Below are 21,904 nucleotides of genomic sequence, written 5' to 3'. Positions count from 1 at the left end.
TATACGACATCATTAGGGTTATGATCAAGGCTTTGGCTTATTCGATCTCTGTCCGCAGAATGCTCTGGATCAGACAATGGGCTGGAGATTCCACTTCCTAAGCTACCCTCAGCAGACTCCCTTTTAAAGGGCAGATGTTATTTGGGAAGGGTCTGGATGATCTTATCACCAGTGTGGTTGATCATCATCTGAAATCTTTGCCCGATAGCAGACCCAGCACCACTAGAGGCTCAGGGTGCTCCAATTTTCATGGCTCCAGGCAGTCTCGGTAGTACTCAGGAGCCATGTCACAGAGTCCCTACCAGGGTTACAGACAGGCAGAGGTTTGCCGATTTTCTCAGCAGGCAGACCTTGGATCCAGGTGAGTGGATGCTGTCAGTGTCAGCCTTCCATATTATTGTTCATTGCTGGGGTCAGTCAGGCTTCGACCTCATGGCAACAGCAAAGAACAAAAAGGCAGACAGGCTCTACAGCCAAAGATCCAAGCTTGGAAGCGCAGGTCTGGACGCTCTGGTCTAACTGTGGCCACAGAGCATGCTGTTATATGCAGTGGCGTACCAAGGGAGGGGGAGGGGGTCCACTCCGAGAGTGGCCCATAAGAGGGTGCTCTGAGCGAGGGCGACATCAAGATCTGACTCTGGGAACTTTCGGCATTCAGAATTTGCTGCTCTGCTGGCGTTGGACCTTTGCGGAAACAAGAAGTAGGTGGGACCTAGCAAAGAAGAAGGCCTGACACCGGTAAGAACATCGAGTTATGAATGCTGCGCTGCCGACTGGGGGGTGACAAAGAGAGGGAGAGGGAGGGAGGGAGAAAGAAGACCAGGGAGAGCAGAGGAAATAGAGATGCTAGACCATGGGGAAGGAAGAGAGGGTAGGGAAAGGAGATGCTACACCATGGAGTGGGAGAAGGAGATGTCATCATTGGGGGGGGGAAGAAGGGAAGGAGACACAGATGCCAGACCAGGGAGAAAGGAGGGGGGAAAGGAAAGAGAGGAGATTCCAGGATATGGAGGGGGAGGGAGAGATGAAAGGGAAGGAGAGAAGAGAGATGCCAGTGCATGGGAAGAGGGAAGGGAAGACTGTGGGGTGGGAAGGAAGGAAGGAAAGGAGAAGAGAGGAATGCCAATGCATAGGGGAGGAGGTGGAGGCAGACAAAATTAGAGAGGAGAAAAAGGGAAAGAGATTGGGACTTCTATACTGCCTTTTTGTTGTTTTATAACCACATTAAAAGCGGTTTACACACAGGTACTTCAAGTATTTTCCCTGTCTGGCCTGGTGGGCTCACAGTCTATCTAATGTACCTGGGGCAGTGGAGGATTAAGTGACTTGCCCAAATTCACAAGGAGCAGTGCAGGGTTTGAACCCACAACCTGAAGCTGTAGCTCTAACCACTAGGCACAGGGTAGACAGTTTATAGAAAGGTCATAGAGGGAAGATGCCATATGGAAGGGGAAGAGATGGCTGAGGGGAGATATGATTGAAATCTACAAAATCCTGAATGGAGTAGAACGGGTACAAGTGGATCGATTTTTCATTCCATCAAAAATAACAAAGACTAGGGGACACTCGAAAAAGTTATAGGGAAATACTTTTAAAACCAATAAGTAGAGAATGGAAATAAGGTAATCTTTGTATTGGACTAATTTTTTACTAACTTTCAAAGACCAAAACTCTCTTCCTCAGGTCAGAATAGGATACCATAAAAGCAGTCTACTATACTGACCTGAAGAAGGAGGTTTTGACTTTGGAAAGCTAATTGAAAAACGGATTAGTCTAATACAGTGGTGGGTGGGGGAGGGGGGCAGGGGCAGTCTGCCACAGGTGCAGACCATAAGGGAAGGAGACAGAGGCTAGACCATTAGGAAGGGAGGTAGGGAGCGATGGAAGGGAAGAAGAGGAGACGGATGCCAGAACATTGGAGAAGGGAAGGAGACTGAGAAGCCAGACCATTGGGAAGGAAGGAAAGGAAATGCCAGAGCATAAAGGGAGAGGGAGAGATGGAAAGAGGAGAGAGGCATAGGGGAAGGGAAGCAGATGATAGACCTTAGGGTGAATTGAGGTGGGAAGGAGGGAAGGAAAGGAGAAGAGATGAGGGAGGGAGTGGAGACAGAAAAATGGAAGGGACAGAAAAGAGAACGGATGGTGGATGGAATGGAGAGTGAAGAGAAGATGAGGAAAGCAGAAACCGGAGATGATAAAAGGTAGAAAAAAGATTATTTTTTTTGTTGTTTTAGAATATAGTTTTGTAGCTGTATTGATTAAGTTATTTCCGTTTTCTATTTATAAATATTTATCTTTTTATTGAACTAATTTTATTACATTTTTTACTATCTTTTAGAGACCAAAATCCCCTTTCGGGCAGAGTGGGGAGGGGGGTCCATCCCAGGTGCATCTCCTATGGAATGCTCCTCCAATCCCTTTTTATATTGGGAGGGTGTAAAAAATGATCTTCCCTAGGTGTTACATGCCCTAGGTATACCAATGGTTGTACGTATTTCCTCCTTGGCCCATGATAGGCCGAATCCCTGCAAGTCATCAAGTGAAGGTCATTCTGGGGCTCTAGACTGGCCACGCAGGTTGTGGTACAAAGTAGAGAATTACATGGGGAAAAAATTTATCACCATTCCCACCCCCATCCCCGTGAGCTTGTCCCCATCCCTGCCGCATTTCTGCGAGCTCAGTACCCGTTCCCACCTCGCAAGCTCGGTCCCTGTCCCCACCCTGCAAATTGTTAGATCCCATCTGCACAAGCCTTGAATAGTTATGATTTTATACTGAACTTATTTTATTAAAGTATAAAAAGAGACAATATCCTGTACAATTGTCATTTTATAAACAAATAATACAGAGCAAGGATCAACAAAACTCCTGTCTCCCCTCCCTTTCACAAATATCCCCTCCACTATTGTGAAAACTGAACAAATCAAATTACTACAGAATGCTACATAGAAAAATCAAGCTAACGGAATACTTCAGTTACACATAGCAGGAATAGTGTTAGGGGAGGGCCCGCTGGTCAGAGAGAGAGCCCTAACCCAGCTGGAAGCTAAAGAAGCTCCTATTTTAGCTCCGCTAATTCAGTTGAAATTGGGGATTAGGCTTCTTGGGTGCCTTTTTGGGTATAGCTGGTGGTGCCAGTTCTTTACCTATTCCCTGTGGCTCCATGTAGTGATAGGCCTACATTCCAGCTCCCTCCTCACTTTCCAAAATAATAAACAAACTGAGAAATGGCCGACTCAGAGGGAGTGCAGTAGTCTTGGGGCATTTGAAGGTCAAAGTTATAGTTGTTGGTGACCTCTACCAGTGAGTACTTTTCTTGCCCTTTTATTCCATTGACTTCCCTTCCACAGGCCCTCGGGCTGGGGACCCCTATACTTTCGTGTGCCTTGTTCCTTCCTGTGTGTCTGCTGCAGGGTTTGAGTCGGATGAGTATAGCAGCTTTCCAACATCTGGTGTTCAGAGCACAGGGAATTGGGTCATTGGTGGGTGTCAACATTGGCTGCCCCCTCCTTTCACGTAGTTGTGGTTCCCTTTGCCTGAAAACCCGGGTTAGTTCTATGGCTTCCTTCCTCTAATTTCCACGTTTCCTCTGACCAGGCAGAACACTCTGGCGGACCATCCCATTGCGGGACGCATCTTGGGTTCTGCCTACTAGTAGGGGGCTCTAGGAGTCAATGGCATGGGGAAACCGTTGGCAGAACCAAACTCTCCATTGGGTTGGCGGCTCCGATGACTTACACACTATGTTACCATTAGCCGCGGCCATTCAATCGCATTGCATGGGGGCTCCGGTTTGTTTAGACCATGCGTTCTCTTTCTCTCTAGGTTTTCATCCTCCCTCCTTTCCTGTTTCAAATGATCATCGGACCTCGGGGAGGGGGGGGGGATGAGAGGGGACTGGCCATCTGCCCTAGCAACTTGAAGGAATTTTTTAGTGGCCAACAGCTGCCTCGTGTTATGGCCTTGGCTGCCTCTTACATTAGGGGCAAGAGCCTCATTTGGCGGGAAATAATCAATGACTGTCATGAGGTGCCAGTTTGTTGCAGCAATAGCTTTTAAGAGGCTGTTCTTGCATTACAGACCTGCATTTCTAGGGAGTGGCTCGATTTTCCTTATCTGTCTGTGCCTGACCTGGCTCTGGGGTAGGGAGAGTGTGTCAGCCTTTCAGCCTGAGTCTCTGGTCCTGAGCAATGGTAGTTCTTGTACAATCCCTCTGGAGGCTGAACTTGAGGGATCTTGTATGTTTGGTAGCTTCTGCTGCAGGGCTACTAAAACTTGATCCCTCCCCTTTGGGCTGCCCGGGAGTTTCCTGTCATGCTCAGTTTTGTACCTGCAGCTTCTCTGCATGGTTGAAATCAGTGTCTTCTGCTCGTGATTTGTTTTCAATTCCTAGTCTTTTTAAAATTTATTTTGCGGGTTTGCCCAAGTGCTGTGGATCAACTCTGTGCGAGTGATCCTTTGGCGGGAGATCACAGACATTTTAAATTTTGTCTGCTTCTGTAGGGTGCTCTGTGAGCTTAAACTGCAGTTAGCCCTTTAGACAGCCTGCAGATTGGATTGGGTGTCCGGGATCAGGAGCCATCTCTCCCCTGGTTCATCCGCAAAGGGGTAGAGCGCAGGCTGCTGCAGTTCCATGGAGGTATGCCAGGATCGGAATCGCACTGCGTGTCTTCCTTAATTTCCCTGAGGGGTCCAGGTGGTCATTATCTTAGGTGACAGGGAAGGTGAGGCAGCCAGAAGATCTGAAAAAAATCCAGTTTAATCAGCTCCTGAGGTACTGATCTTCTTGCTTGTACTGTGCAATACAGGCTGTCATAGACTTTCATTGCAGCACATGTGGTGTCTATGAGTCACAGAGTTTGTTGATTTTGAGGGAGGCTCATATTGGGGTTTTGGGTGGTTTCCCTTCATGCCCTGGTCTCCCTCATCTGTAAAATTGTAAAATCACCATTTTTTTGCACTTTCCTGCGTTTTCAACGGGCGTTTTTCAGGCAAAATCAGCACTTGCGGCGGCCATCTTGGATTTTCTTTAAAGTTTTTTAAAAGCATATTTTTTGGTCTTAGAAGCTTCGTTTTTGCTCCAAACTTCACAGATGGCCACCTCAGGCAGGATAGCATCTATTCATGCCGTAAATGTAGTGGATGGCTGACAGATTCGCAGCCATGTATCACGTGCGCCATGGCACGCGAGGGGCATGAACCATGCATGGATCCCTCGCTATCCTCCGGGGAGGCCCTGCTTTCTTCCGATTCTGCTGGAGACGCGATTCCAGTGTCCGGGATGCCAAATTTGGGCGAGGAGGGCACTTCCGTGAAACGCAAGCGCAGTTCTGGGGAAAAGTCTCATAAGTCTTCAAAACATTTCAAATCTGAGTCCATCAGATCGGCTCTGGCCGCCGGAATTTGTGGATATGATGTATCAGGCTTTCATGAGAAAACGGGCTATGCCTTTGTCTCCCTCTCAGGCTCTGGTGCGGTAATCTGTTCAGCCTTTGGATTCCAGCATGTCAATCTGCTCCCTTGCTGGTTCACCTGAAAGCCAGCGGCAACTTCCCTGTGTCAGTTTCTATGCCTTTGCTATCGTGTGGCACGTCGGCAGGCTCTGCTGACGTGGTTAGCCTAGCGGATCTTGGGGATTCCCAGAACACTGATTTCCGCAATCTGGAAGAGGATCAGACGATACGCAGGCTCTTTAAGTCCAATTGCCTTCCTGATCTTAACTCTGAATCCCGGTGAACATTGAAACTTGATTCAGACTCAGCGGTTCAGGCGGAGTGTTCTGTCATGAGTTCTAAGCCCTCGCTTTCCACTGCATTTCCGAATCAAACGGATTTGGCGGAAATGCTCTTGGAGGTTTGGGAGGCCCTGGAGGGACCCCTGAAGTGCGGTAGGGCCATAGTTAAATTGTATCCCATGGCTTCTGACTTTTCCAAGTGCCTAGTCCCGCCAAGGATGGATTCGGCGGTGGCTCAGGTCACTACATAAGAACATAAGCAGTGCCTCTGCCGGGTCAGACCAGAGGTCCATCCCGCCCAGCAGTCCGCCCCCGCGGCGGCCCAAAAGGTCATGACCTGCCTTAATCACCAGAAGGGGCCCCCTTGCCCCCTAGGTTTCTCATCGAAGTCCTATCTTCCCATCAATGTCCTAACCCTCCGGCCTTGCACCTGCACGACCTGGTGAGCTGTCTATACTTATGCAACACCCCAGCACCTCCCTCAGTACCCCACGATCCCCTTTTCCCTCAGGAATCTGTCCAATCCCTGTTTGAATCCCTGTACTGTACTCTGCCGGATCACTTCCTCCGGGAGCGCATTCCATTTGTCCACGACCCTTTGAGTGAAGAAAAACTTCCTTGCATTTGATTTGAACCTATCTCCCTTCAGTTTCTCTGAGTGCCCCCTCGTACCTGTCGTCCCTTTTAGTCTGAAGAACCTGTCCCTGTCCACCCTCTCTATGCCCCTAAGTATTTTGAAGGTCTCTATCATATCCCCCCTGAGCCTCCTCTTTTCCAGAGAGAAGAGCCCCAGTTTATCCAGCCTCTGCTGTGCCCTCCGCCTTTACCCTCGCAACTCTCTTCCTCCCCATGTCCCTTCCACCCCACCTCCCCGCTTTTCCCCGGGGAGTACCAGCCCCCTCTGTGCCCTCGGATGAAAGAGTTGTCCTGAAGGATGTCCAGGACCAAAGACTATATTTTGTCATGAAGCATCTTTTTGATTCCGCTGCGACGGGAGTGTGAGCTGCAGTGACCACTTCCTTTGTGGCCTGGGCATGTCATACTAAACTCTGTCAGGATCCTGAGAAGTTTATCCTTTGGGATCTTGACTTCCTAGTTTCTGGAGTGAATTATTTGGCAGATGCACTCTATGATACATTGAAAGTTTTTGCTAAGCTGGGATCTTATTCAGTTTCTGCTAGGAGAATGTTATGGATTCGCGAATGGTCAGATGATTCTTCATCTAAGGTTACGCTGAGTAAATTACCCTTCAAAGGTTTACTCTTGTTTGGCAAAGTTTGGATGACCTTATGGCAAGTGTGCAGAACCGTAAACCTAAGGTGCTTCTTGGCTCTAGACCTCGTCCATCCAAGGTCTCTGGTCCTGAGCAATGATAGGTCTGCGTCCACCATCTGTGTTTCGAGGTGAAGGACACTTGCTTAAAACAAAAAAAATCTGCAATGACTCTCCATTAGTTTCACATGGGTCGTTAGAGTACAGGTTCTGCACTGTTTTCCTTCACAGTTCCAGTTCTCATGGGGCTTCCTTCAGCTGGCCATCATGAGAGGCCATCTCAACTGGCCTGGCCTCCCCTTGATTTCCCGTACTCCTGCGCTCACTTCCTTTTGGCCTTTGGAGCCTTGCTGATTGCCATTTTTCCATAGCCTATACTTGAAGAGTATTGGCATATGGCTTAGGGGGGTGGGGAAACACTCTTATGGCCTCTGAGCCTCCTTCATGCCAGTCTCTCTTTGCTCCTTTCAGGTTTTTCTTATTTTTTTGGCTCCAGTAGGGGGCTTCTCTTAGCTCAGGACCTCTGTGACTTCCAGACGACGGTCCCTTTCTGTTTTAGGGTCCGCAATTTTGACAAGCTCTTGGGTCCATCTGAATTTAAGATAGCATGGGACAGGCATGTGGGATCTTAGGGAGAATAAGAGATAGTGGATGCTGTGGAAGGGCAGACTGGATGGGCAGAAACCCTTCTGGTCCATCCTCTCTTGGTCTGTGTATGGTATGTTGTGCTATTTTGTTCACAAATACCCCCATATCATGAGACTGCCTGCTTCCCCATCTTATGGTGTATTGCAACTTGTTTTGGTTTCTCTAGTCATTTTTTTCCCGTCTGTCCCTGCAACATGGTCTACTCCGATGGGCATTGATTGGGTTGTCCGTTAGGTTTTGGCCATCTCCCACAGAGACCTTCTCCTGCTGAAGCGGCAAGGTGACTGGATATGTAACATAGTAACATAGTAACATAGTAGATGACGGCAGATAAAGACCCGAATGGTCCATCCAGTCTGCCCAACCTGATTCAATTTAAATTATTATTATTTTTTTTTCTTCTTAGCTATTTCTGGGCGAGAATCCAAAGCTTTACCCGGTACTGTGCTTGGGTTCCAACTGCCGAAATCTCTGTTAAGACTTACTCCAGCCCATCTACACCCTCCCAGCCATTGGAGTCCTCCCCTGCCCATCCTCCTCCAAACGGCCATGCACAGACACAGACCGTACAAGTCTGCCCAGTAACTGGCCTAGTTCAATCTTTAATATTATTTTCTGATTCTAAGTCTTCTGTGTTCATCCCACGCTTCTTTGAACTCAGTCACAGTTTTACTCTCCACCACCTCTCTCGGGAGCGCATTCCAGGCATCCACCACCCTCTCTGTAAAGTAGAATTTCCTAACATTGCCCCTGAATCTACCACCCCTCAACCTCAAATTATGTCCTCTGGTTTTACCATTTTCCTTTCTCTGGAAAAGATTTTGTTCTACGTTAATACCCTTTAAGTATTTGAACGTCTGAATCATATCTCCCCTGTCTCTCCTTTCCTCTAGGGTATACATATTCAGGGCTTCCAGTCTCTCCTCATACGTCTTCTGGCGCAAGCCTCCTATCATTTTCGTCGCCCTCCTCTGGACCGCCTCAAGTCTTCTTACGTCTTTCGCCAGATACGGTCTCCAAAACTGAACACAATACTCCAAGTGGGGCCTCACCAATGACCTGTACAGGGGCATCAACACCTTCTTCCTTCTACTGACTACGCCTCTCTTTATACAGCCCAGAATCCTTCTGGCAGCAGCCACTGCCTTGTCACACTGTTTTTTCGCCTTTAGATCTTCGGACACTATCACCCCAAGGTCCCTCTCCCCGTCCGTGCATATCAGCTTCTCTCCTCCCAGCATATACTGTTCCTTCCTATTATTAATCCCCAAATGTATTACTCTGCATTTCTTTGCATTGAATTTTAGTTGCCAGGCATTAGACCATTCCTCTAACTTTTGCAGATCCTTTTTCATATTTTCCACTCCCTCTTCGGTGTCTACTCTGTTACAAATCTTGGTATCATCTGCAAAAAAGCACACTTTTCCTTCTAACCCTTCAGCAATATCACTTACATACATATTGAACAGGATTGGCCCCAGCACCGAACCCTGAGGGACTCCACTAGTCACCTTTCCTTCCTTCGAGCGACTTCCATTAACCACCACCCTCTGGCGTCTGTCCGACAGCCAGTTTCTGACCCAGTTCACCACTTTGGGTCCTAACTTCAGCCCTTCAAGTTTGTTCAACAGCCTCTTATGAGGAACTGTATCAAAGGCTTTGCTGAAATCCAAGTAAATTACATCTAGCATATGTCCTCGATCCAGCTCTCTGGTCACCCAATCAAAAAATTCAATCAGGTTCGTTTGGCACGATTTACCTTTTGTAAAGCCATGTTGCCTTGGATCCTGTAACCCATTAGATTCAAGGAAATACACTATCCTTTCTTTCAGCAACACTTCCATTATTTTTCCAACAACTGAAGTGAGGCTCACTGGCCTGTAGTTTCCTGCTTCATCCCTGTGACCACTTTTATGAATAGGGACCACATCCGCTCTCCTCCAATCCCCAGGAATCACTCCCGTCTCCAGAGATTTGTTGAACAAGTCTTTAATAGGACTCGCCAGAACCTCTCTGAGCTCCCTTAGTATCCTGGGATGGATCCCGTCTGGTCCCATCGCTTTGTCCACCTTCAGTTTTTCAAGTTGCTCATAAACACCCTCCTCCGTGAACGACGCAGAATCTACTCCATTTTCTCGTGTAACTTTGCCAGACAATCTCGGTCTTTCTCCAGGATTTTCTTCTGTGAACACAGAACAGAAGTATTTGTTTAGCACATTTGCTTTCTCCTCATCACTCTCCACATATTTGTTCCCAGCATCTTTCAGCCTAGCAATTCCATTTTTTATCTTCCTCCTTTCACTAATATATCAGAAAAAATTTTTATCTCCCTGTTTTACATTTTTAGCCATTTGTTCTTCCGCCTGTGCCTATATGTATAGGCTCCTGCTGTAACTGGGTATGTATAGGCTCCCGCTGTCTCTCTGTCATTGGGTTGCGGGATGGGCCTTGGCTTGCCTACCCAGCTTTGCGCCTCATGGAGTCCTCACCTATCTTGCACATGGTGTCACTGTCTCTTCCTTATGACAGTGTGTGGTCCATTCAGCTGCAGTGAATCTGGGGGTGTTATCTGCCAACAGCTTCTTACTATGCAGCACATCCAAACATAACAGCTTCGCTGGTGTTCGGCGGTTGTCCTTTACGTTTTCCCAATTCAGTTTTCACCTGACAGGCTCCTCTGTTGTAATGCAGGACGCCTTATGTCTGTACGGCTCAATTCCATTCTTGATAAGCTCTGCTGGTGGCCCAATTCCCCTGTTAGGAAGAGCATGGAGATCACCTGTCTGTTTGACTTTGGCTCTTTTCTAGGGTTCATCCCCTTTCCAGAGGTAAAGTGGCCCCTCCAGCTGCATCTATACGGATAGCATGCATCATCTCCTGCCCAGCTGAGGTGAATATTTTGGGAGTCTACAAGGGGAACCTTCTGCTCTTTTGACTCAGCTGCTTATATGGCTCTTCTCTATGTCTGGGAGTGGGACAGGGTGCCTTCATCCGCTTGATTGCAGTCTCTTCCTTGGCCTCCCTCCATTTCTGCAGCTTCATTTTCTGAATGCAGTATGGGATTCCTTCGGCCAGCCTTCATTACTTGAAGTCAAGCACTGTTCCGGTTGCATTGTAGCCAAGTCTCCCTTGTTGGAATGCAGTGTGCAGCTCCGGCAGCATCTATACCATGACTCCATCATGCAGCTTCATCTGTCAGGTTGTCATGAGCTCCACCGCACCATCTGGTTGTTGAGCCCAACTCCACTTGCCTTGTGGGGCATCTTCCTCTTTGGATATAGGGTTCGGCTCCACTTGCCTATTTGTTCAGCTGCACTGTTGGATGTAAAGCGCATCTCTCATTGGCACACCTCCATCTTTGGTTGTTGAGCATGACTCCATTTGGCATTCTGTCATAGCCTCTTCATTTGAAGTTGAGCGTTTATCTGCTTGCCTATTTGACCCAATTTCATCCTTAGCAGTAGACTGTGGTGCCTTTTGCCTGTTTGGCACTGCTCCAGCTTCAAATGTGGAATGCGACACCCCTTACCTACTTTGTGCTGCACCACCTCTGATGTTCAGGGCAGCTCCACTTGTTTGTTTACCACAGCTTCATCTTTGGATGTAGAGCACAACGCTGCTTGTTTGATTGGTGCAGTACCATCTTTGGATGTGTTGGGTGGTTCCATTTATCTGTTTTGTACTCCTCCATCTTTGGATGCAGGTCCATCTTCAGATGTAGAATGCTGTTTGGGATGTCTGCCTAGCCCGTCTCGATCTTCGGATGTAGAACGCCACTTGGGATGCCTGCCTAGCATGTCCCTATCTTTTGGATGTGGAATGCCGCTTGGGATGCCTGCCTAGCATGTCCCTATCTTTTGGATGTGGAATGCCGCTTGGGATGCCTGCTTAGCATGTCCCTATCTTTGGATGTGGAATGCTGCTTGGGATGCCTGCCTAATGCATCTCCATCTTTGGATGTGGCACACTGTTTTGTGTGCCTACCTAGCGCATTTTCATCTTTGGATGTTAAACGCCGCTGTGGGTGCCTGCTTGGCTGGATGCGGGCTGGGCGTGCCTCCATCTTCAGGTTAAACAGCCACGTTGGTTGGCTACTTCTTGCATCTTCTTCTCAGGAGGTAGACTGTTGCTTTTCATGTCAGACGGGTGCGGCCATGTATGCTTTTCCTGCATTCTAGGCAGGCCACAGTTTTGGATGCTGACTGGCCATGTCTCCATCTCTGGAGGTAGTGCTCCTCTCTCACACGCTCCATGGAGTCTGGGAGCTCCTGAAGGATGGGGGCACAGCTCTGTTTGGTTGTTTGCTGTGGCGCGGAGTTCTTCTTTCAATGTGGAGTGGTCCTCCCAGTTTATTTGGTTTGTTTGTTCTGTGCAGGCTGTTCTGTGGGTCTCCTTCCCTAGTGTTTGGGTGCCGCTGTACCGGGCCATGGTGTGCCCTCACCTGTAGTACTGTGTCCAGCACTGGTCGCCGTAACATGAAGAAGGACACGGTACTACTTGAAATGGTCCAGAGAAGAGCGACTAAGATGGTTAAGGGGCTGGAGGAGTTGCCGTACAGTGAAAGATTAGAGAAACTGGGCCTTTTCTCCCTCAAACAGAGGAGATTGAGAGGGGACATGATCGAAACATTCAAGATACTGAAGGGAAATAGACTTAGTAGATAAGGACAGGTTGTTCACCCTCTCCAAGGCAGGGAGAATGAGGGGGCACTCTCTAAAATTGAAAGGGGATAGATTACGTATGAACGTAAGGAAGTTCTTCTTCACCCAGAGAGTGGTAGAAAACTGTAACGCTCTTCCGGAGTCTGTCATAGGGGAAAACACCCTCCAGGGATTTAAGACAAAGTTAGACAAGTTCACAATGAACAAGAATGTACACTGGTAGGACTAGTCTCAGTTAGGGTGCTGGTCTTTGACCAGAGGGCTGCTGCATGAGCAGACTGATGGGCATGATGAACCACTGGTCCGACCCAGCAGCGGCAATTCTTATGTTCTCCATGAAACATCTTCTCTAAGAGGTGCCTTCTTTCTCCAGAAGGCTTCTTCAGAATGGATGCATTGGCTGTGTCACCCCTTCATTTCTGTCTCTAGGTGCTTTGTGCCACGGATCTTGGTTTCTCGCTGCTTTCATTCCAACCCTAACATGGATTGCTTTGTTATATCTCACTCATCTGCATTCATCTGCTACTGATGACAAGGAAAGAAACGTCATATATCATACCTGATAATGTTTGTTCCTTTAGTCACAGCAGATGAATCTAGAGCCCCGCCCTTTATGTTTTTTCATTTTCCGTACTTTTTTCCATTTGTTCCTTAGGAATTGGACCAGGAGGTGGCCTCAAAGTGCTCTCATCAGCTATGAGTAGGGAGTTCTGGGTCACTAGGTCTGTTTGATTGATCCTACTGCTTTCTCACAAGGAATACTGAAGTACCAGTGAACAGACCATCACATATATGGCAGAGCTCAGCTTTGTGCTTTCTATCTCTGCCTGCTGGTAGATGGACTTAACCCACTTGTCTGGATTCATCTTCTGTGCCTAAAGGAACGAACATTATCAGGTATGATACATAATGTTTCTTTGCCATGCTCCTTAAATCTAAGAAGCCGTCAATGGTCTCAGCCTATGCTACGGCGTCGGAGACTTTTCAACATTGGTGCACCCAGGAAAAGGTGGAGCTATTTTCAGTTCTGGTTTATGTGGCATTGGCTTTCCTCCAGGCCAACCTAGACAAAAGACTTAAAATGGCTTCCCTTCGAGTTCAAGTGGCAGGTCTCTCTTGCTTCAGAGCTTGAGACCGCAGATCTACGCTGGCATCTCATCCAGACGTAGCCAGATTTCTGGTGCGGGACTTTGCTCCACCCACCCCAGCATGTCAGACCTTGCTCCACCCACCCCAGTAAGTCAGACACTGTGCTTGTCTTTAAAGCACAGCAGGAGAGACTTTTTAACATCTCAGCTGTTTCCTTGAAGTCTGCCTGGTGATTTTGATATCCAACTACACATTACTTGTTCGATAGAATTCCGTCCAATTAACTATTGCTATGCCCTTCTTTTGAGTAATAAGTAAGGTTTTCTGAAGGCTGAGTTTAGGTCTCCCCAGCCTGATAGGTCCTTTCACTATATTGTTGTATGATATGACATTATTATCTGATTATATGCTTATGCTGTTTTTTTGCCGGCTCCAATTTTAGTTGAGTTTATTACCCCTACAGTGATTTTTTGACTAAGGCTCCAATTTTTAAGCTCTTTTCTAAGTGAATGATCACTCTTTTACCCGATATCACTGTTATAATTATTTTTAATCTGTTTTAATATGGATTTTATATACTGGGTCGTTTTGGTTTCTTCTCTGCTCAAATGTTAGTGATGTAAATTCAATGGGCTTATCTCCTCTAGATTCTCTAGAGCTAACCCTAACAGATTGTTCCTGTCTGGGTCAGAAAACCGCTGTTATTTTGGGTAACAGAAAACCTTTTCACAAGAAAATAATTCCTTCTAGAAATTTAATAGTTTTGAAGCCTATTCTGCCAGATAATAATGACTCAAAAGCTATTTTAGACTCCCTTACTGCGGTTCCAGTCCTTTATTGTAATGCCAGATCTGTCTGCAATAAACAGTAGATCATTAAGGATTTGATAACTGATTTAGACCCAGGTTTAATGCGTATCACCAAATCGTGGATTTCCCAGGATGACACTTTTACTCAACATGATATTTGTCCCCAGGGCTTTAGGAGCCTATTGTCCTTTAGAAATAATAAAAGGGGTGGTGGATTAGCTTTGATCTTTAAATCATTTTTTAATGTTCAATTACTTGAAAAGGCTAGTAGTCCAGAATTAAAGTTTTTGCTTGCATTTGTTAAGGATGAGCTTTCTTTACATCCTCTGGGCATTCTCCTTTTATATCAAACCCCAATCTCTTGGAATAGATCCTCTTCTATTATCTCTGATACGATTGCTAAAGCTTTATTTAAATTTCATAGATTATTAATAATAGGGGATATAAATTTGCATCTTGAGGATACCAGTAATAAGGATGTTTTTGATTTTATTTCTCTTCTCCAGTCATTGGGCTTTTCATTAGCATCTTTCACTTCCACTCATGAAAAAGGTCACTCGTTGGATATTGTCTGCTTCCTAGACCACACTACACTAAACAGACGTCTGTTGATGACTTCCGCTGGCAGCAAGTTCTTTAGACAGATCATTATCTCAGTGAATTTTCTTTACTTATTTTCATGTCCCATATCCCAGGGAAATCTCAGCAGAAAAAAACTATCATTTTCAGAAAGAAAATACATCCAGAACTTTTCTGGTATCAAGTTGTAGCCTCTCTCCCTCCTTCACCTAGAGAACATTCTATTGATGACAGTTGGAATAATTGGAGATTTCTTACAGAATGCACTTATCAATCTCTAGCGCCATTAATCTCCAAAACAATCTCTTATGATCGGAATGCACCGTGGTTTTTACCCATCCATAGAGTCTTAAAGCAAAACTGTAGGAAGCTAGAAAGAAAATGGAAAAAATCTCATTCAGAAACAGATAAATTAAATTGGAGGTATGCGATTAGAAAATACAACTTAGAACTAAGGAAAGCGAGAAAAACTTACTATGGATGTAAAATAGCCAAGTCTGATAATCAGAGTAACATCCTATTCAAACTTTGGCGCTCTCGAATCAGTTCAAATCCTAAATCTGATCAATCTCCATCTCCCTCAGCTGATGTTCTAGCTTGTTTCTTCCAAGATAAAATTCTCTTATCAGGCAATCCTTTCCTGCAGTAGATATTGGATATTTTTCTATATACTCTAAGGATCCCGCAATAGAGATCCAAGCAGATCGTTTCTGGTGCTCTTTCAATCCAGTGTCCGAACTTCAAGTTTCTAAATTGTGTGAAAAGATGAGAAAATGTAAATGCTTTCTGGACCCTTTTCCGTCATATCTATTTGCTAGTATTCCCTCACAAGCAATAACTTGGTTGACCACTCTTTTGAACTACTCACTGGAAAATAGATACTTTTCGCATTCCATGGGGCAAATAACTCTTACCCCTCTTCTAAAAAAGGTAGATCTAGATCCTACCATTTCCTTTCTTTATCAACCAATTGCCAACATACCTTTGTTGACAAAAATGATAGAATCAATCGTCGCTAGTCAACATACTAACTATCTTGAGAAATTTTCAATACTTCAACCATTTCAACATGGATTTCGTTCAAATTTCAGCATCAAAACCTTGCTGATCTCCCTACTTTCAAAAATTCAACAAGTATGCTATTTTGATTCAGTTTGATCTATCTGCGGCGTGTGACGTAGTGCATCACGACATTCTGCTTTATTTACTTTCAGACATCGGTCTTAATCAGACTGTTCTCGACTGGTTCTCTAAATTCTTATCATCTCGTTCCTATTCAGTTAACATTAAAGGTGACATCTCAAAATCCTGGTGGCCCCCTTGCGGGGTCCCTCAGGGTTCTCCGCTTTCCCCAGTCTTGTTCAATCTCTATATGACTGCAAGTTGTCAGCTTGGGAAACACTGTTCACCTATGCGGATGACATCTTTATATTAATTGAGATTGATTCAGATCTCACCAACCCAGCCTTTAAAATAATTATACAAATTTGGGATTCATATTTGCAAGATTTGCATCCTAAGGGTCGTAATGTGATTTTAAGTTGGATCTCTTAATTGGGCTTTTTATTAAGTTAATTGAAGAGAGTAACATTGGGTAGAGAGTACTATTGGATGAGAAGGGGTGGGTGTGAAGAGGGATGGTTAAGGTTTAAATTCATATAGATAAGTGGGGGTTTAATGATATTGGAATTTTTTTTATTATTATTATTATGTATATTAATAATTGATATATTATTGATGTCTTTTGATGCTGTATTTATTTGCAAGTTTTGTACCCTAAGAGCTGTAATGAGATTTTAAGTTAGATTTCTTTATTTATGAGAATATCATTGGGTAGAGAGTACTATTGGGTGGGATGGGGTGGGTATAGAGAGGGAAGGTAAAGGTTCAAACACATATAGATAAGTGGGGTTTATTGATATTGGAATTTGTCTTTTATTATGTTTATTAATAATTGATGCATATTGATGTTTTTTTTTATGCTATATTATTGTATTTGATGATATTCGTATCAATAAAAACTGTTTGAATCTAAAATAAATCATTGTATCTTCAAACTCTAAGCCTGGGCTATGTCTGTCCAGATGAAGCTAAATGCTGCAAAAACAAAACTTTTATGGCTAGGTCCAAAATTGGACTGTCTTCCTCCAACTGTAACTTTGGATTCTGGGGTTTCCCTGCAAATCGAGTTCTCTTCCAAGATACTGGGAGTTCTCATAGACTCTTCTCTTACCTTTAAGGATCAAATAAAACTCTCTTGTCAAGAAGTGCTTTTTTAGCCTTCAAATGTTGAGAAAGGTCAGAACCCTTTTCCACCAACAACACTTCTCTGTTCTGGTCCAATCTATCATATTATCCTGGCTAGATTACTGTAACGCTAACTATCTCGGCATAACAAAGACCTGCCTTCAAAGACTCCAACTGATACAAAATACTGCTGCAAAATTAATTTTTGGAAAAAGTAAATTTGGCCATGTTTCTCCTTTTAAACTTTCATTGGCTTCTGGTCTATCTCAGGATTCACTTTAAATGTGCATGTATTACTTTTAAAATTTTATATGGTATCTTCATCCCTCTTGTCCCTTTATTATGGAATGCTTATAGATTCTCCTATGCAAGAGGCACCCAACAATTCAAACTCTCCCTTCCTTCAGTGAAAGGAATCAAAGGAGACAAGAATTTCAGTCATTCCTTGGTTTTCAAATTTTCTCAACTATGGAACAAACTTCCTCTTATTTTAAAGGGGTCCTAGTCCTTTTCAACTTTTTCGTAAATCTTTAAAAACTATTTTATTTGCCGAACACTTTGGAAATTAGTCATATTAATATTTTCTGATTGTTACTTTTTAAATTATTTTTTTAGTTACTGTTAACTGAGTCGAGCTCCTTTCTGGCTGAAGACCCAGTATATAAAGCTAAGTTTTAGTTTAGTTTAGTTTAATATCAGGCCTCTGGTGAAACCTTCCTTCCCTTCGTGGGCTCTTAACATAGTTTTGCGAGGCCTCAGCCAGGCTCCTTATGAACCGTTGAAGGAAGCATCTTTGATGGATCTGGTGCTCAAAACATTTTTTTCTTAGTGGCTGTAACCTTGGCGAGATGGGTCTTGGAGCTCTAGGATGTATCCTGTAGGGAGCCTTTCCTTAGGATATCACATGACACTGGAGTCTCGTTATGCACAGTTCCGTCTTTCCTGCTGAAGGTGTTTTTGGCATTTCACGTCAATCAGGAAGTCAGATTGCCAGCGTTTCAGTCCATGGGTTTCAGCAGGGCCGGATTTAGATGAAAAGAGGCTCTAGGCTATTCCACTTATGAGGTCCTTTCACCTCCCATTTTTAAGTTTTCAAATTACATGAGAGATAATAAAATACATAATAGCAAATGGAATATTAATAAGACACACACCAAAAAGTATTCCAATAAATGCTCACTACTATGGAGAAGAATAGTCTAGAGATAAGACAATGTAGTTATTTGGAGAAAAGACCTCAGTTTCCTCATCAAGAGGTCTCTATGTCTGCCGTATACAACTTAAAGCAGCATAGGAGAAAACATCCCGGGTCAGAAAAACTCCACTACATGCTACTAGTTTAATAACTATTAATCGGAATCAAAAAGAACTAGTAGTAAGAAAAAACTTATCTCTTGACGTCTCAATTCTCCAGGTGAGACAAGAATCCGGTTGGATTATGTAGAAATGTCACAGTAATCTTCGTCCATTAAGACCCCCGACAGGCCCTGTTTCGCTATCGCTGCATCAGGGGAAGTCTCTAGAACTGAAGATCAAATGAACATGTAGGTATAATACCATTCATCTCTATATTATTACAAGAAGGAATAACATCTCGTTACTTACATGTGACACAAAACGTTGCTCTATAGATTCTATGAAAAAGAATGGCGGCTCGGCGTTGTGGGCAGGGTTTAAAAAGAAGGTATAAACTCAGAATTAACCAATCATATTAAAGGGGGCGCCCCCTTTAATATGATTGGTTAATTCTGAGTTTATACCTTCTTTTTAAACCCTGCCCACAACGCCGAGCCGCCATTCTTTTTCATAGAATCTATAGAGCAACGTTTTGTGTCACATGTAAGTAACGAGATGTTATTCCTTCTTGTAATAATATAGAGATGAATGGTATTATACCTACATGTTCATTTGATCTTCAGTTCTAGAGACTTCCCCTGATGCAGCGATAGCGAAACAGGGCCTGTCGGGGGTCTTAATGGACGAAGATTACTGTGACATTTCTACATAATCCAACCGGATTCTTGTCTCACCTGGAGAATTGAGACGTCAAGAGATAAGTTTTTTCTTACTACTAGTTCTTTTTGATTCCGATTAATAGTTATTAAACTAGTAGCATGTAGTGGAGTTTTTCTGACCCGGGATGTTTTCTCCTATGCTGCTTTAAGTTGTATACGGCAGACATAGAGACCTCTTGATGAGGAAACTGAGGTCTTTTCTCCAAATAACTACATTGTCTTATCTCTAGACTATTTTTCTAGATAATAAAATACATCATTACTGTGATATATATCAATATGTTAAATGAAACATGTTGTTATTGGTACTAAGCTTTATAAAAAATGTGACACGGATCTTGAGGCCCTAGGCTGAAGCCTAGTTACCCTAGTTAGCCTATAGGAAAATCCAGCCCTGGGTTCCAGGACTTAATTCTGAAGAAGCTGGATGTGAGAAGAGTGTTTCTTCAATATTTAGAAGTCACTAATGAGTTTAGGCTCTCTGACAATCTTTTTGTGCTGACCAATTCAGCTAGGCAAGGTGTGCCAGCTTCCAAAGCCGTGATTTTAATACCCCACTCCCCTGTACTCTCCGATCATCCAATCAAAACTTGCTTGCAATCCCTTCATTAAGACTTGTTAACTTCATGAGAAATAATATCCTTTCAGTCACCGCCCCATCACTCTGGAACTCAGCACTGAATTATTTACGAGAGATTACAACTTTAGATAATTTTAAGTCCAGCTTTAAAAACTATGCTTTTTAAAGATGCTTTTGCAGTATAACCATCCTTTTAAGGATGTTTTAACTCCTCTTTTATCTAGTCTCCAAGGCTTGCCCAGCCATTTGGGCTGAGCTTTCTGTTCCCCCATCCTTTCGTTTTTTCCCTTTTTGTTCTTTCCTATTAATGATTGTAGTTCTTCCCCCTCCTCTCGTGCCAGTTCGTTTTGGTCAGTCATGTTTGTCTAGATAGTTCACTTTTGATGTTTTTCTGATGTTGAGTCTTTAGTGTTTATCAGTTCCCTGTATTTTGTATCTTTTTTTTACTTATTATGTAAAGCCGCCTTGATTATGGATAAGACGAGATAACAAAATTTTAATAAACTTGTAAACTTGGATTTCTAGGTGGATCCATAGGACAATTTCATCAGCATACATTGTGTATGGTAAACGGTTCCCTGTTTCCTTTAAGGCACATTCCACCAGAAGTGTGGGCTTCGTCATGGGCCGAAGCTAGGGCAGTCTCTCCCATGGAGATTTATAGGGCGGTAACTCGGTCCACTCTTCATACCTTTGCTAAGTTTTACAGAGTGGATGTGGTGACAAGTGGGCCCTCAGTACTAAGAGCTGGCGCAATCATCCCGCCCTAGATTTCTGGGACTGCTTTTGTACATCCTACTTGTCCAGAATGACACACTTATTGCACTAGAAAAAGAGATTAAGTTCTTACCTTGCTAACAGATGTGTTCATTCCAGAAGCTTCTCCATATTCCTACATCACCTAGGTCTAAGAAAGGCTCTCACATGCTTGTGGACTAACAGTAGGTGGCAGCAGATTCTTCTGTGAAATAGGAGGGATACTGAAAAAATCTGGAGTAGATTCCTTCTTGCACAGCTCACAGCTATGGGAAAATTACCCACTTGTCCAGAATGACACACCTATCTACTAGAAAAGATATTAGCAAGGTAAGAACCTAATCTCTTTGTGGATGCATTGCTATATGTACTAAAATGATGATATTTTATTTTTATTCATATTTCAGATTGTAAATATGGAAACAGGAGGTCTAAAATCAACATTGTTTTCAGGTCATCGTACACGCCAAGCCGTAACTGCATTGAGTTATCATCCGTTAAGCAGTAAACTACTTGTAGCTGCAGGGGCTGATGGGATAATTTCTATTTATGACATTGAATCAACAAATGTTATTTCTTTCGCAGGTAATTTCTCTTTATGACACTGAATCAACAAATGTTATTTCTTTCTCAGGTATGGGTTATACTTATTTGATTTGTATGAACAGTAAATGACCACAGATAAAGGAAAGACCTGCACAGTTCATCCAGTCTGCCCAACAAGGTGGCCAGAACCCTACCCGCCACTCTGTGCAGGTTACACTCCTTTATGGTTAAACATTGGCATTGCAACCAGTGTAGCTGGCATAATTACCTCATATAGGCAGGTTTATATGATTAAACACTGGTTATCTATTTACCATCACACCAACCACAAATAGGCAATTATATGTTTTTTGGACAATATTTATCCTAGTTAGTGTATTCTCATATGTGGGTGGCATCATCCACGGAGCCCAGTACAGACATTGAAAAGTGCACTGGCACTTTAAGAATTCATAAACTTTTAGACTGCCCGCATTGCACTTATGCGAGTGCCTTTCCGCTCGATGAGGGCTCACAGTACCTCAGTTCATCGTTTTCCCAGAAGCTGAAAAAGAGCAGCGGTAGTGTCAATTCTTATGTTCTTATGCAGCCAAGCACTCTGGGAAGTTGAGTCCATAGAACATACTCTGTTTATATGTCTTAAATTAAGCATTCTAAATATTTATCTTAAACAAGAAACTGTTCACATGAGTAAGCCACTGAGAAATTTTAGCAAGTCCTCTTTGTATGCAAGAAACATCAGGTGAAATAGGTCAGTATGATGAATAATCAGAATGTCATCTGCATAAAAATAAGCTTTAAGACTAAGGTTTTGAATCGGTAACAAAAGTGGGCTTAGGAAGATATTAAAGAACAGGGAGCAGAGAGCCCTGGGGGACACTACTACTACAGGTACATGATCCTTTATGCTCTGGACCAGAGCATATTCATTGCCTGCTGCTGCCTTGCAGGATTTTCTGTGCCACATC

General features: G+C 44.0%; 1 protein-coding gene across 3 annotated transcripts in view; it reads left to right on the top strand.

Moving 5' to 3' along the window:
• LOC117358073 (serine-threonine kinase receptor-associated protein-like) overlaps positions 1-21,904 on the top strand; it is a 175,328-nt gene that overhangs the window by 31,424 nt on the left and 122,000 nt on the right. For 2 of the 3 annotated variants that reach the window (XM_033939521.1, XM_033939522.1), the window contains exon 3: positions 20,798-20,975. In XM_033939521.1, coding sequence (XP_033795412.1) covers positions 20,798-20,975 — 178 coding nt within the window. Of the gene's footprint in view, positions 1-20,797; positions 21,025-21,904 lie in introns of all 3 variants that reach the window. The other variant, XM_033939523.1, reaches the window with a different exon arrangement.

This window comes from Geotrypetes seraphini, chromosome 3 (genome assembly GCF_902459505.1).
Source record: "Geotrypetes seraphini chromosome 3, aGeoSer1.1, whole genome shotgun sequence".
Lineage (NCBI taxonomy): Eukaryota > Metazoa > Chordata > Amphibia > Gymnophiona > Dermophiidae > Geotrypetes > Geotrypetes seraphini.
Note: the sequence above shows the minus strand (reverse complement) of the source record. Positions and strands in the feature narration are given on the sequence as shown.